The sequence below is a fragment of the Sus scrofa genome, chromosome 6, assembly GCF_054392235.1.
Source record: "Sus scrofa isolate SSC_HxYL_T2T_F1_AM1 chromosome 6, Sscrofa_HxYL_maternal_Yorkshire_Landrace_v2.0, whole genome shotgun sequence".
NCBI lineage: Eukaryota > Metazoa > Chordata > Mammalia > Artiodactyla > Suidae > Sus > Sus scrofa.
In genome coordinates, this window is record NC_139388.1 from 112,648,577 (window position 1) to 112,663,421 (window position 14,845).

The 14,845-nt window shown below is 46.4% G+C and overlaps 1 protein-coding gene and 1 long non-coding RNA gene across 6 annotated transcripts in view; both read left to right on the top strand.

Moving 5' to 3' along the window:
- Window positions 1-14,845, top strand: part of CABLES1 (Cdk5 and Abl enzyme substrate 1) — a 111,984-nt gene that overhangs the window by 50,359 nt on the left and 46,780 nt on the right. For 4 of the 5 annotated variants that reach the window (XM_084964377.1, XM_084964378.1, XM_021097743.2 and 1 more), the window contains one exon: window positions 1,274-1,366. In XM_084964377.1, coding sequence (XP_084820503.1) covers window positions 1,274-1,366 — 93 coding nt within the window. Of the gene's footprint in view, window positions 1-1,273; window positions 1,605-14,845 lie in introns of all 5 variants that reach the window. The other variant, XM_084964379.1, reaches the window with a different exon arrangement.
- LOC146402765 (uncharacterized) lies at window positions 3,524-6,247 on the top strand. The gene is made up of 3 exons (XR_014807811.1): window positions 3,524-3,664; window positions 4,149-4,904; window positions 5,193-6,247. It is a non-coding gene; the product is annotated as an uncharacterized LOC146402765 (long non-coding RNA).

Genomic DNA, 14,845 nt, shown 5'->3' on the forward strand with positions numbered 1-14,845 from the left:
CAAGACAAGACCAAACTTCAGATTCTCATTTGTTGGGATTTTTGCTTTTTCCTAGTTATGATTGCCTTTGTTTTTCTTAGAATTGGCCAGATAACTCTGAGAAATATATACACAAGTAAGATCTTTTCAGCCTGTAACCTGTTTAGTCACTCTTATAGTGCAAGTGTATGTCAAATATTCTAGGAAAAATTAATTTGAATCCAAGTCATTTTTTTTTTCTTTTTTGGCCTCCCCACAGCATATGGAGTTCCTAGGCCAAGGATCAGATTTGAGCTTCAGTTGCAACCTATGACTTTGCTGTCATAGGTTGCAGCTGTGACTTTGCCGGATCCTTAACCAGCTGTGCCTGGCCACAGACTGAACCCGAGTCCTGGTGCTGCAGAGATGCCACTGATCCCATTGGAGTTCCCGTCATGGCTTAGTGGTTAACGAATCTGACTAGGAACCATGACGTTGTGGGTTTGATCCCTGGCCTCGTTCAATAGGTTAAGGATCCGGCACTGCCGTGAGCTGTGGTGTAGGTTGAAGACGTGGCTCAGATCTGGCATTGCTGTGGCTGTGGCGTAGGCTGGCAGCTACAGCTCCAATTAGACCCCTAGCCTGGGAACTTCCGTATGCTGTGGGTGTGGCCCTAGAAAAGACAAAAGAATAATAATAATAATAATAAATAAATTTTTAAAAATAAAATAAAATTTATCTTTAAAAAAAAAGAAGACGACGAAGACAGCCATTAGCTGGGTCTCTGAGTCCTATTCAAAGTAAAGCTGCGACTTCCATGCATAGCCAGGTTGAGAACTGAGGAAACTGTCCAGGTAGTTCAGGCCAGAGTCCTGCTACTGAAGAAAAATGACTCAGGGATGTTTTTAAACTGAATTTTCCAGTGTTTTCTCCCCCTCTGAATTCTTTAAATTTACAGTTTTCTCTTCCCAGTACCTGTGTGGATACAAGAGGATTCTTTTTAAGATGACAAGAACGAATAATATCTTTGGAATGCATGTAGGTTATGTTATTGTATCTAGAGGAAAACCATTTTCATGAGCTGACGCTTCAGAGACCCATATAAATTATTATCAGGATTATCAAGGAAGTTGTCCGTCATTGCGTTTTTTTGCTTTTCTTTAAAGCTTCCTTGCTTCCAGCCATGTTGTATCGTCCTCGTTATCCTTGGGGTGACTCAGACCATTTGCCTGGTCTTTCCTTCCTGTCTTTGTGTGGAGATGTCTCAGCTGTCCAGGCAACTGACTGTGTTTTTCGAAATGGCTTTATTTTTCAGATGTCGAACTCTCTCAGGTTCCCCCAGACCAAAGAACTTTAAGAAGATTCATTTTATCAAGAACATGCGGCAGCACGACACCAGGAATGGCAGGTACATGCTAACAAGAGCAGCTTCCGTTCTCCCTGCTGCAGGAGGGGTGGTTCCCCCAGGGAAGGCAGGAGGGGACTCTTTGAATGGCCAGACCTCACAGGGTCAAGCCCACTGTCCAGCTGAACAGGATCTGGAGTTACTATTGTCGCTTAGTGGGTTAAGAACCCAACTGGTATCCATGAGTATGCGGATTCAATCCCTGGCTTCACTCAGTGGGTTAAGGATCCGATGAGCTGTGGTATAGGTCACAGACGTGGTTCAGATCTGGCATTACTGCGGCTGTGGCATATGCTGGCAGCTGCAGCTCCAATTCAACTCCTAGTCTGGGAATTTCCATATGTCTTGGGTGCGGCCCTAAAAAAAAAAAAAAAAAAAGATGAATGGGATCACATGTAACCCTCCTGAACAGACTGCTCTTTCCACCCCACTCCAACCAGAATCATCCAAAGAAGTCTGAACAGCACTTTCTAAAGGCAGCCAAAGGCTTGGTGAGATTTTTAGGCTAACTTAAATGGAAATTTTAATAATACTGAAATATATACACTTTTATTATGAAACTTTGCACAGGAAAACTGTTGAGTATTTCATTTGTTTTTTTGTTGTTTTTTTCCGCCTTTTTCTGCTTTGTTGGGTTTTGGTGTGTTCTGGTCAGTAAATATCTCGCTACATCTGCACCTGAAGTCGGGCTTGTCTCCCTGATGATTTTCGTTGCAGAAAGGGGAATCGTATATGGTATTTGTCTTTCTCTTTCTGACTTATGTCCCTTGGTATGAGAATCTCTAGTTGCATCCATGTTGCTACAAGTGGAATTATTTGTTCTTTTTTTATAGCTGAGTAGTATTCCATTGTATGCAGAAATTGGCCCAACATTGTAAATCAACTATATTTTAAGAAAGAAAGAAAGACAAATCACAACTTTGTCAACAAATTCATCCTGGGCACTGATTCAGAGTCCTAGACCTGCTTACGTCTGGAGCATGTGTTTCTCCAGCAAAGAGCTGCTGTTTTGGAAAGTGCTGTGAAATGAAAATTATGATTGAAGTGTGGGTGACCTTGGTATTAAAACTGTCCTGATGACAGGTAGAGATGAATTCTCATTGCCAGCATTGCTTGGGATTGAATGGCTAAATCTGTTCGTGGTAGCCCCACGGCCATGCTGGGAACAGGGCTTCAGGACCTCTCGGGGTCCCCTGATGCTCTGATACCCCCTGGGGTGGCTCCCTCCGCTGACCTGTGCTCTGGATCATAGTCTCCCTTGAATGGGAGTTAGAGACACATCCCAGGGCAGAGTTTCTGCCACAGACCACTGCTTTGATCTCCTCCTGATTTACAGAAGATCCTGTGTCCCACCCCGCCCCCCGCCCGCCCCAATCCTCTCTCATCTACATCAAATGAAAACTGCTAAAAAGTTAGACTCATGATGTGATTAAGGCCCAGCATGGCTATAATTTGGAGTAAAATACACTGTACTACCACTCTACCACCACTAACTCTAAGAATTACAGTGTTTAAAGACTTGTTTTCTAGACGTTTATACTTTTTAAACCTCACTTGACTAGAGAACATAATTTTATAGTTATTCGATGGCTTCAGAGTGGCAAGATTGAGCTCTCCCGCAAAATAGTTTTTATGCGGTCAGCTTGTATTCCTATTTTAAGTACAGGGCTTTTTGCGAAAATGAACCCAACTGTCATCCGTAAAATAAAATACTCTGAGTTTCTTTCTCTCACCCTGACTTTCACTGTCAGAGTCACTGTGCCTCATTCACTTAACTTTTAACCACTGTGTTTTTCTTTTTTCTTGTGGCCTTTACTTATGGAGTCCAAATTGTACTTGTGCCATTTTCAGTATCATTATTCATCATGTATATTGGTGTTTTTGTCCATGGTCTCTTTAACTGTAAAATAAACATAGAAAGCCTTGAATTCCTATGTAAAATCAATGACCAAGCCAAAAAGTGGCCAAATTCATAGTAACTTCTTAATGTTGTCGAGGATACAGAGTCAGGTAGTCACCTGGCATGGTTCATAGTGAGAGACTGTAGGTAATAAAAGATTCGGGCTAAATGGGCATGCCACTGCATAGTATATCATGAAGCCGCCTTCCCGGGCACACCCTTGACCCAGGAACAATGTAAACAGCCTGTAACGCATGCAATTGCTGCAGTTTTGCTGGGGAATTTTCAGAGAGAGCCAGGAGAGACTGTTACCTTTGTCTGAAGATCTGAGAACTGGAACTTAGGGCAGAAAAGCAAGCGCTCAGCACAGGCTGCAGGGATGGCCAGTTGTACCTTCCCAGGTGAGAACTGCTTTTTCGGGGCCACAGAAGATGAAAGGACTGGAGGTAGTCTCCTCACTCCTGCTGGTTGATTTATTAGCAGGGCTGCACTGTTCTCAGATGAAAGAGAGAACTCAGGAGGGTGCCAGGAAGAAACTTCAATTTCTGAAGTGACAGAAGGAAATTGTGGTCAAGAGCTAATGCAGGGAGGAGGGGGCCCAGCCTTTCAAGAGGGGAGAGGAGGCTCCCCCCACCAGCCAGGCAGCAGGTGGGAGGTTGTCCTGCTGGAGGTGGCCAGAGATGGACAGGGTGAGCCCAGTGCACCAGTGGTGTGTAGGAGGGGGCCTGTGTGTGCTCTCAGAAGGGTGGGACTGGGGTGACAGCTAGGGGGGTCTCCTATTCCTCCACCTTGGGCATGAGAGGCACAAACATGACGACACACCCAAGGGGACATTCCTGCAGCCGGTGCTAGAGCCACTCATTTCAGCTTTGCCTTCCCTGTTAGGAGGAATGAGGCTTTGCAGAGAAGCCTGAAGATGTTTGTTAAAGAACTTGAAGCTCTGGGAGTTCCCGTCGTGGCTCAGTGGTTAAGGAATCTGGCTAGGAACCATGAGGTGGCAGGTTCGATCCCTGGCCTTGCTCAGTGGATTGGGATCCAACATTGCCGTGAGCTGTGGTGTGGGTCGCAGACGCAGCTCGGATCCCACGTTGCTGTGGCTCTGGCGTAGACCGGCAGCTACAGCTCCGATTGAACCCCTAGCCTGGGAACCTCCATAAGCCACGAGTATGGCTCTAGAAAAAGAAAAAAAAAAAAGAACTTGAAGGTCTGGATTGAGGACAGAGTGAGTACTGGTGGGTTACCTCTTCCCAAACTGGAGCAGAGAGACTGAAAGGGGGCTTGCTTAGCCACATCCCCCCTCACCCCCGCCACCCCCAGGCCCAGAGCAGGCACTCTCCGGCTGGCCAGGCTCATCCCTGCTCCAGCCCCAACTTCTGCCCCACTCAGCTCCACCCAGCTCTGGGGTCTCCTTGTGACCAGCACAGTCCAGCCTCTCAGACAGCAGGCTGAACCCCAGACCCACTCGCTGTTCTGGACCCAAAGACCTTGGTGTCTTGACTCCTCCGACCCCAGGTCTGCAGACCATGGGGCAGAGGCACGGTGTCAAGGGGGACTTGGGCTCCAGTCCCAACAAGGACTAGAGCGCAGGGCGTGAAATGAGTATGAGTGTTGGACAAGATTCCAGCGTGACCTGACTGAGAGGTTTTTTTTTTTTTTTTTGCCTTTTGTTGTTGTTGTTGCTATTTCTTGGGCCGCTCCCGCGGCATATGGAGGTTCCCAGGCTAGGGGTCCAATCGGAGCTGTAGCCACCGGCCTACGCCAGAGCCACAGCAATGCGGGATCCGAGCCGCGTCTGCAACCTACACCACAGCTCACGGCAACGCCGGATCGTTAACCCACTGAGCAAGGGCAGGGACCGAACCCGCAACCTCATGGTTCCTAGTCGGATTCGTTAACCACTGCGCCACGGCGGGAACTCCTGACTGAGAGTTTTAAGCAAGATTTGAGATAGGAAAAAATATGTATATATAAATATAAAAACTGAGAGCCAAATACAATAAAAGACAATACTTCTGTCATTCAGAAAACAAAAAGTCCAAGTTAACTTCATGATCTGTAATATTAAGGAAGCTGCTTAGAAATAAGCCTCGGGGACAAAAAAAAGAAGATGAAGAAGAAATAAGCCTCGGGGTTTCACTGGCCCTGTGTTCACCCACTTCACTTAGTGACATTAAACAAATTCCAGCTGCCTGTGAAGCCAGCCTCTTCTGTAGAGGGTGCGGCCCCGATGGAGGATGGCGTCTGTGTTAAGTGGAAACTGTCTTCCTCTGGAGCTGGCGTGTTCTGGGAGGCTGGCATTGGGGACTGGCTAGAAAGCTTTGTGTCGGATCAAGAGCAGAGAACCACGCCAAGAGCATTTGGGACTCAGGCCGCAGGCTCTCAGGCAGGAGGAGCAAAAAAGGATGGAGCCGGACAAGGACTACAGACCCCATGATGGGAACTTCGCCTCCACTGTTAAAACCAGGCAGTGTGGTGGGTCCCTCACTGGCCTGTGGTGTTTTCTCTCCCAGCAGGTAGGAAAGTGGTGAGGGGAGCTGGCACCCTCTTATTCTACTTCTGCTTTAACACGAAGACAGGTTGGTGATGGGACTGTGTGGGACTTGACAGTTATGAAAAGAAAGCAGTGTTTGGGTTTTAGGAAGACAGATCTCAGAATGTTCAGACTCAGAAGCAGATTCTTGTGACTGCATCCTATTGCCTAAAGAGATTATAACATTAAGAGTATCATAAAGTGGAGTTCCTGTTGTGGCGCAGTGGAGAAGAGTCCGACTAGGAACCACGAGGTTTCGGGTTCGATCCCTGGCCTTGCTCAGTGGGTTAAGGATCTGGCATTGCCATGAGCTGTGGTGTAGGTCACAGATGTGGCTCGGATCTGACGTTGCAGTGGCTGTGGTGTAGGCTGGCAGCTACAGCTCCAATTAGACTCCTAAGCTGGGAACTTCCATATGCTGCAGATGTGGCCCTAAAAAGCAAAAAAAAAAAAAGAGTATCATAAAGTGATAATGGGTAACATCACTGAGTGCTTGAGTGAGTGCTTCCTGGGTACCCAGACTCTTAAGTACTTTATAGGCTTTATTTCGTTAACTTATTTTAGTGGGTACTTGTTAAAGTATACTAAAGGAGAGACCTCTTATTTTTTCTTCAAGTTTTATTGGGCTATAATTGACGTACAGCACTGTGTAAGTTTAAGACATATAGCATAATGATTTGACTTACAACATCATGAAATAATTACTCCATTAAGTTTAATAAACATCCATCCTCTCATATAGATTCAAAATATAAGAGTTCCCTGGTGGCCTAGTGGTTAGGATTCAGCGTTTTCACCACTGAGGCCCAGGGTTCAATCCCTGGTCTGGGAACTGAGATCCCACTTCGAGCTGCTGCAAAAAATTAATATTTAACTAATTTTAATTAATTTATTTGAAAATTAGTATTTAATTTTCAAATAAATTAAAAAAGAAGAAAAGGAAAAGAAACAAATTTGTGATGGAAACTCCCAGCATCCACTCTTGACAGCTTTCATCCATAATGTTCAGCAGGGTTAATTACATTCATCACACTGCACATTCCGTCCTAGTACTTATTTAGGTTTATACCATTTAACCGCTTTCATCCAACTACCCTTCCCCCATCCAAGGGCCCCCTACCCCCTAGAGAGACCTTTTAGATGAGTTCAGTCTTTAGGACTCTATTTCAAGGAATGGAGAGACTTAGAAATACAAATAATCCTTCAAACAGCCTCATGAAGAAGGGATTACCGTGGTTGTGTTAGGCAGAATAAATGCCCCCAGACATGTCCCTGTCATGTTCTCAGGACCTGTGAATGTGTCACTTACGTGGCAAAGGGCACTTAAAAGTCGTAGATGAAGTTGGTGTTGCTCATCAGCTGCTCTTGAGATCGCAGTGTTATCCTGGATTATCTGGGTGGGCCCAGTGTAATCACAAGGGTCCTTAAAAGTGGAAGGAGGAGGCAGGAAGAGTCAGTGTCAGAGTGACAGGATGGGACGGGATGGGATATGAGAAAGACTCAGATGTCCATCACTGGCTTTGAAGGTGGAGGAAAGGGCCACGAGCCAAGGACTGTAGCAGCCCCAAAGCTGGAAAACGCAAGAAAATTTTCAAGTCTCTGGTGGGAAAGAGCTCCAACACCTTGATTTTAGCCCTGTGAGACCCTTTGCAGAGTTCTGACCTCCAGAATTGTTAGATAATTTTGTGTCGTTTTAAGACCCTAACTTTTTGGTAATTACTGCAGCCATAGGAAGTGAAAACACCCATTATCCTGGTTTACAACTAGAGCACATGACTAGAAGGTGGGGGGCCTGGTAGGAATGCAGATTCCAAAGCTCATCTCATAATTGAAGTGGGGAGGGGTGAGAAATGAAGGTCCAGATGCTGTAAGGCAGCATATTGTGGTGGATTTTCAGAAAACTCTGTTGAATTTTGATGTTTTAAAAATTATCTGTTAAAAGCCAATGACTAAGGAATAGCTTGAGCAAACTTTTAAGATTAATTTAAAAAAAAAAAAAGAAAATTGGGACATTCATACATTGCTTGTGGGCATGTAAAGTGGTACAGCCACTATGGCAGATAGTTTGGTGGAAAACAGTTAACTCAAAAAGTTAAACATAGGAGTTCCCATCATGGCTCAGTGGTTAACGAATCCGACTAGGAACTATGAGGTTGTGGGTTTGATCCCTGGCCTTGCTCAGTGGGTTGGGGATCTGGCGTTGCTGTGAGCTGTGATGTAGGTCACAGACATGGTGCAGATCCCAAGTTGCTGTGACTCCAGTGTAGGCCGGCAGCTATGGCTCTGATTCAACCCCCAGCCTGGAAACCTCCATGTGCCGCAGGTACAGCCCTAGAAAAGACAAAAAAAAAAAAAAAAAAAAAAAAAGTTAAACATAAAGGAGTTTGCCCTGTGGCACAGTAGGTTAAAAAAACCTACTGCACTAGCTCCAGTTACTATGGCGGTGCAGGTTCTATCCCTGGACTGGTGCAATGGGTTAAAGGATCCAGTGTTGCTACAGCTGCGACATAGGTCAAAACTTGGATTCAGTCCCTGGCCCGGGAACTTCCATATGCCACAGGTGCAGCCATTAAAAAAAAAAAAAAGTTGAACATAAAATTAGCGTATGATCCAGCAATTGCATTGGTAGGTATACTTAAAAGAACTGAAAAGAGGAATTCAAGCAGATATTTTCACACCAGTGTTCATGGTGGCATCATTCTCAGTAGCCAAAAGGAGGCAACAACCCAGGTGTCTATCAGCAGATTATGAATAAACAGAAGTGGTGTCTACATACGGAGGAATATTACTAGCTATAAAAAAAGAACAAACTGCTGATACATACTACAGTATGTATAAACCCTGAGAAATGTTATGCTGATGGAAATAAGTCAGACACAAAGGGCCAGACACAAATGTATGATTCTCTTTATACAAAATATCCAGAATAGGTAAATCTATAGAGATAGAAAATAGACTAGAGGTTACCAAGGCCTGGAGGTAAGGAACAGAGTTTCCGTTTGGGGCAGTTGAAAAGCTTTGGAAACAGTGGTTATTGTTGCACTGCATTCTGTGTGTACGTCTTGGCACTGAATTATACACCTAAGAATGGTTAAATGGCGTATTTTATATTACATCTGTCTTCCCATGATAAAATAAAACACTGATGATAGCCATGGAGCTTTTAAAACCATATTCAGAAAAGGGAGGGAAGGGACGGTAAACTTCTTGGAGCTGATTGTACAGAGACAGAGCAGAGTCAGCTGCTGGGCTGGCATTAGCTTCGTTAACCATTGAACGAAGAAATGGGGACTGAACAAAGCCAGGTGTTGGGCACACACAGGTCCTCAGCAAGACGCGAGCACCCAGCAGGTCCTTAGCAAGTGTTTGTGAAATAAATGAATACAGAGGCCTTACATTTTAAGTGAGTTTCAGTCATTAGGACTATATCTGGGAATGGAAAGAATTTGTGATCTTTAAATACAAATGATTATGAAGTGCCGTGGAGAAAAAAGTTCCGAATTGAGTACCAGGCACACATGGCCTTTAAAAAGTCAAAAAGAGGAGTTTCTACTGTGGCATAGTGGGCTTAGGATCCGGCATTGCCATATCTGTGGCTCAGATTTGATCCCTGGCCTAGAAGCTTCCATTTTTCTGCGGACGTGGCTGAAAAAAGTCAAAAAGAAACGGAGATGATAGCAGAGGATAAGCCCGAAAAATCGTAACCAGCAAGCCTAGTGCGGATTGCTGGCAGAGTTTCGGAATGGACTGCTGCTAAACAGATGGTTTGCATGCTTTCAGAAAAGAGCGGAGGTGGCCACGGTCAACATGGCTTCAACTGAGAAAGAGTCAAGTTAACTTCTTCTTATTGATGGAATAACGAGGCTAGTACATTAGAGGACCTCCACGATGACACTTCCTGATTTCAGCAAAACATTAGCCTGTTCCTCGTAATAGCATCTCCCAGGGATGCTGGGTGACCAGCTGGGGAGCCTGGTCACAGCTGAAGCTGGTAAACCAATCTCTGTCAGCCAGAAGGGGAGCGTGAGAGGACCAGCACGTGCTCTTCCCTTGAGCATCATCTCTGCAGCTCGAAGGCCAGTAAACCTTGTCATGGACGACGTGGAAGACCAAAAGCAGCAGGACCAGGAGACCGTGTTCCAGAGAGAAGGCTCAGTTCTTTCAACAGCTCCCTGAGGTTAAGCTTAGCAGGGATAAATGTAACTTTTGGAGGCAGATAATCAACTACAGTACAGGAAAAAGACTTCAGAAGTTCATGGGAAAACTATCTTGGACTCTAGACGAACAGTGTGCTCCCTAGAGGCTGACAGTGTGAAGTCACAGAGCCACAGCAACGCCAGATCCGAGCTGCGTCTTCGACCTACACCACAACTCACGGCAACGCCAGATCCTTATCCCATCGAGTGAGGCCAGGGATCCAACCCGCAACTTCATGGTTCCTAGTCGGATGCGTTTCCACTGCGCCATCACGGGAACTCCTGCAGTACATTTTATACTAGTTTTCTTTGCCTCTTTAAGTATCGGTCCTGCTTGAGGAGAGTCAAGTTCTTGGCAGAAGTTGTGAATTTCAGTTGTAACAAAGACGTTTTAAGTAGAGGAGCACATTCTGGTTTTGTAACTGCCTTCGAGAATGTAGAAGTGTCACATTTATATTCTGTTGACTGATCTGCTTCATGGAATTACACACTAGTTGGGGAGACAGACAATAGGCAAGTATATGTGTCCTCTGAGAGATGGGATAGAAAGCTACGTGGGGCGGGGCATTGATGGGGCAAGAGGCTTCCCTGATGGGGAGACCTGTGAGCAGACATTCCCAGCGGGGAAGAGCATTCAGGGGTGGATGGATCAGCAGCTGCCAGGGCTGGAATGTAAGGAGTGTGCGCGAGGAACTGTAGGAAAACCGAATAGGTGGATTCATCAGAGAGAGAGGGAGAACAAGATGTGCCTCACCCCCCCATCCCCTGCCCCCCGAAGTCCTGGGAAGGTGGCTTGTGAAGACGTCTGCTTTCACTGTGCAGGAGGTGGGAGCCATGGAGGGTGCTCAGCAGAGGATCGACGTGAACTGCTTGCCTTTGAACAGGAGCACTCTGGCCAACCAGCCATCAAGGGCAAGCATCACAAGTGCTCTTTGGTAACTTTATTCTTATAGAAAATTAGAGGAGGGTGTCTATTGGGTATTATCTTCTAAAAATGAATTAATTTTGATATGAATTTCAAAAAATGACGTAGAGGAATTCCCTTGGAGGCTCAGTAGTTAACAAATCTGACTAGGAAGCATGAGGTTGCGGGTTCGATCCCTGGCCTTGCTCAGTGGGTTGGGAATCTGGCGTTGCCATGAGCTGTGGTATAGGTCGCAGACGGGGCTCGGATCTGCCATTGCTGTGGCTGTGGTGTAGGCCAGTGGCTACAGCTCCGATTAGACCTCTAGCCTGGGAACCTCCATATGCTGCGGGAGCGACCCTAGAAAAGGCAAAAAGGAAAAAAAAAAACGACGTAGAGTCTTTCACATTAAACTCTTGACACATGTATGAGCAAACTTTTTGTCATGAAAGAGAGGGGACCAGGGCCCTGTGACACAGTGTCTGCAGTGGGCCCTTGAGCATCCTGAAGATGGTGGCTGGGGACAGGGAGCTGCCACTTTGTAGAGAAGAGCTGGTTACCGGTCCCGCTGATCTGTGTCTTCACCCTGAGCCCCGCTGTCTGCTGGGTGAGGACGTTACCAGAAATGAAGACAGACCTTGGTCCTCAGGGAGGAGATGCCCTTGAAAATGACAAACGTCATGAGGCCAGCTGGTGCCAACAGAGAGCTGCTTGCTGGCCAGATAGAACTGGATCATCGGAACGAGGTGAACATGAAGACCAGCCAATGGCCAGAGAGTGGCCCTCATTGTCCTTTGGAAGAGGACTTCTCTGGGCACTTGCAGCTCTCAAGGTGCAAAAACATTTGTTCTCGAGAGCGATGGGAGACAAGGGCCCTGGTTTCAAGTGGGCAGCACCCTCCCCACAGGGATTATTTCGCATCCTTTTGAAGTCATCTGGTTTTCGAATGTCAGCCAGGTACACAAGCGGTGGTGGCCACGTCCCCGGGCAGTGCCCCCTCCTGGATCAGCTTCAGGAATCGTTGTATTCCGAACAGAGAAATTCTCTTCACAGTGAGTGGACTGGGCTGTCTTGTCCCTTGACAGGGATTTTCAAAGATGTGGAGATGAGAGTGGACAGAGAAGCAAGCTGCTGTGTTGGCTCTTTCAAGTGTGAACTCAGTAGGAAAAACAAAAACATAAAAGATTTCAGCACCTTTTATCTGCTTCGTAACGTAAGATGGTTTTTTTAAAAAAAAAAAAAGTGCAATAACAAGGCAAGTCATATCCTTTTGATTTTATATAGAAAATTTTGGAGCGAACGGGGGAAATGGGTAATAACTACATAACGATCTTGTTTGTCATCTCATCAGTTCCAATCTGTCAGCTTAGTTTCATTTGAAAAATGAGTTGGAGGAAGTGGCACGTTTTAAAAAACAAAAGAGCTACTGACAAGCTTTGGACAGGCCTTCTAGAAAGAAGAAATATGTCATCGCCTTTTCCCCATGAAATGATCCAGTCTGATAGATGTCGAGCATCCTCTGTGAGGTCCGTGCCACATCTGCCTTCTCCCAGAGCTTTTGTTCTTTCTTCAAAGACTCCATTCCCCCAGCAGCAGGAGGCTGGCAGGAAAACATCTTTATCTGCATCATCATCGGTGTCTATAACCAGTTGTCAGCAAAACCTCAGTCCTGAAGGACAGCGACTTCAGGCTGAAGGACCTCAGACTGAAGGAGCCTTTAACAACCCCCAAACCTCGCCAAGATTCCTGGGCTCAGCTTCTCCTGCCACCAAAGTGTCCCCCAGAGCCGATCTCACACATTGCTGTCCCTCTGCTTCTTCCTTGGTGCTGTGAGCCATAGGAGGAGAGGAGGAGCAGGGGCCACAGACCCTTATGTTAGCTTTTTTTTTTTTTTTTTTTTTTTTTTTTCCGGTCTTTTGTCTTTTTAGGGCCACATCCACAGCATATGGAGATTCCCCGGCTAGGGGTCCAATCGGAGCTGTAGCCTCTGGCTTGCGTCAGAGCCACAGCAATGCCAGACCCGAGCCATGTCTGCGACCCACACCACAGCTCATGGCAATGCCGAATCCTTAACCCACTGAGCAAGGCCAGGGATTGAACCCGCACCCTCATGGTTCCTAGTTGGATTCTTTTCCACTGCACCAGGATGGGAGCTCCTTTTTTGGGTTTTGTTTTGTTTTTTGTTTTTTTGTTTTGTTTTGTTTTGGTCTGCATGAGGCTTTTAAGAGAAATTATTTCCAATCATAAGCGACCATGCTTGGTGCTTCTGGTGTGCAGATGAACATTGCTGAAAAGCTCTTGGCCTGAGAATGCTGGTCGCCCCTTTTCTAACCAGTGCAATTTCCAGGAAATAAAATGAGTCACAGAAGAAAAGGATGAAGGGCTGGGGAGAACTTTCTCTTGGTGGTTACATTTCAACTCCCTGGTTGGTGAGAGGGCCCTAGGAGCCTGGGGGGAGACCAGACCTTGGTCCCCCCCAGCGGTACATGGCAGCTGGGGAGAAGCCATCATTAGGGCTGCAGATGGCTCAGGGCTGGGGCCACATTCAGGACACAGCTACTTGAGCTGTGCTGGGAGAGCAAAGATGAGGGGACTTCCTAACCTCTGTGCCACTAGGCTCAGCTTTAACACCTCCTATCTCCTTGTTATGGGCTGGATGGGGTCCCCCCCCCAAATTCTTATGCTGACCCCCAATCTTAGAATATGACCTCATTTGGAAATAGAGTTGTGACCGGTGTAATTGGTTGAGATGAGATGAGATTGTGCCAGGGCGAGGGGGGTCCCTAATCTATAATCTGACTGGTGTCCTGATAAAAGGGGGAATCTTGGAGACAGACATGCACATGCAGAGATCTCCTCGTGGCCTTGTAAGGGCTGGTGTCATGCTGCCCCAGGCCAGGGAGTGCCCAGAACCTGGAAGAGGTGCCAGAAACAGATCCTGCCCTCAGAGGAAGCCTGGTCTCGAAACCCTGGGCTCTGGAACTGTTCGAAGATTGACTTCTGTTGACTGAGCCATTGCCCCGGAGCATGGCATGTGGCACCTTGTCACCTCAGCCCCTCCCACTCGCACGCTCCCTTGGCCTCTGTCACCACAGTCATGAGGGCCCCTAAGCTCAGGTCCTGATCTGCTGAATTATTTACAGTAACTGCTTGGTTAAGAGAGGAGGTTAGTAAACAGTGGAAAAAACACGTATGTAGGTTAAACACTGTGCTTTAATTTAAGGCATGTTGGCCGTCACCTGTTCCACAGCTTCTGCTGCCTGGTCCTTTTCTACCCCCGGGGCTCGATGAACAGAACCTGTGGCATCGACCTCACACATCACCCTTCCCACCCATGGTTGCCGGGTCCAGTTGGATTCTTGAAAGTGACCCAAGAAACTAAGTGCAGAATCTTTTTGGATTTTCACAATCTTTTCCTTATCTCTTTTTTTTTTTCTTTTTACTGCTGTACCTGCAGCATATGGAAGTTCCTAGGCCAGGAGTCAGATGAGAGCTGCAGCTACCAGCCTACACCACAGCCACAGTAGCACGGGATCCAAGCCGAATCTGTGACCTGCTGCAGCTTAAGGCAACACTGTATCCCTTAACCCACTGCGTGAGGCCAGGGATCGAACCCACATCCTCACAGAGACAACAACAGGTTTTTATCCACTGAGCCACAAAGGGAATTCCCCTTTCCTTATCTTCTATAGATGTCTCACCCTTACCTATTTCAACTGCAGGTTTTCTTAGTGACTTGCCTTGTTTGAAAAAATTTTAAAGCAGTCACTGCTATTTTTTTTTTAAATACAAAACAACCTTTCTTTCTTTTTTGTGTTCATGTATCAATAGTTTGTGCAATCTTTAATAAACATGGAGAAGTGTAACTAACAAATACAACTGGCACAAACAGGTGAGAGGCTTCCAGACCTGATCTTTTCAAGTATACAGCTCAGTGTGGGCATCTTAGAGA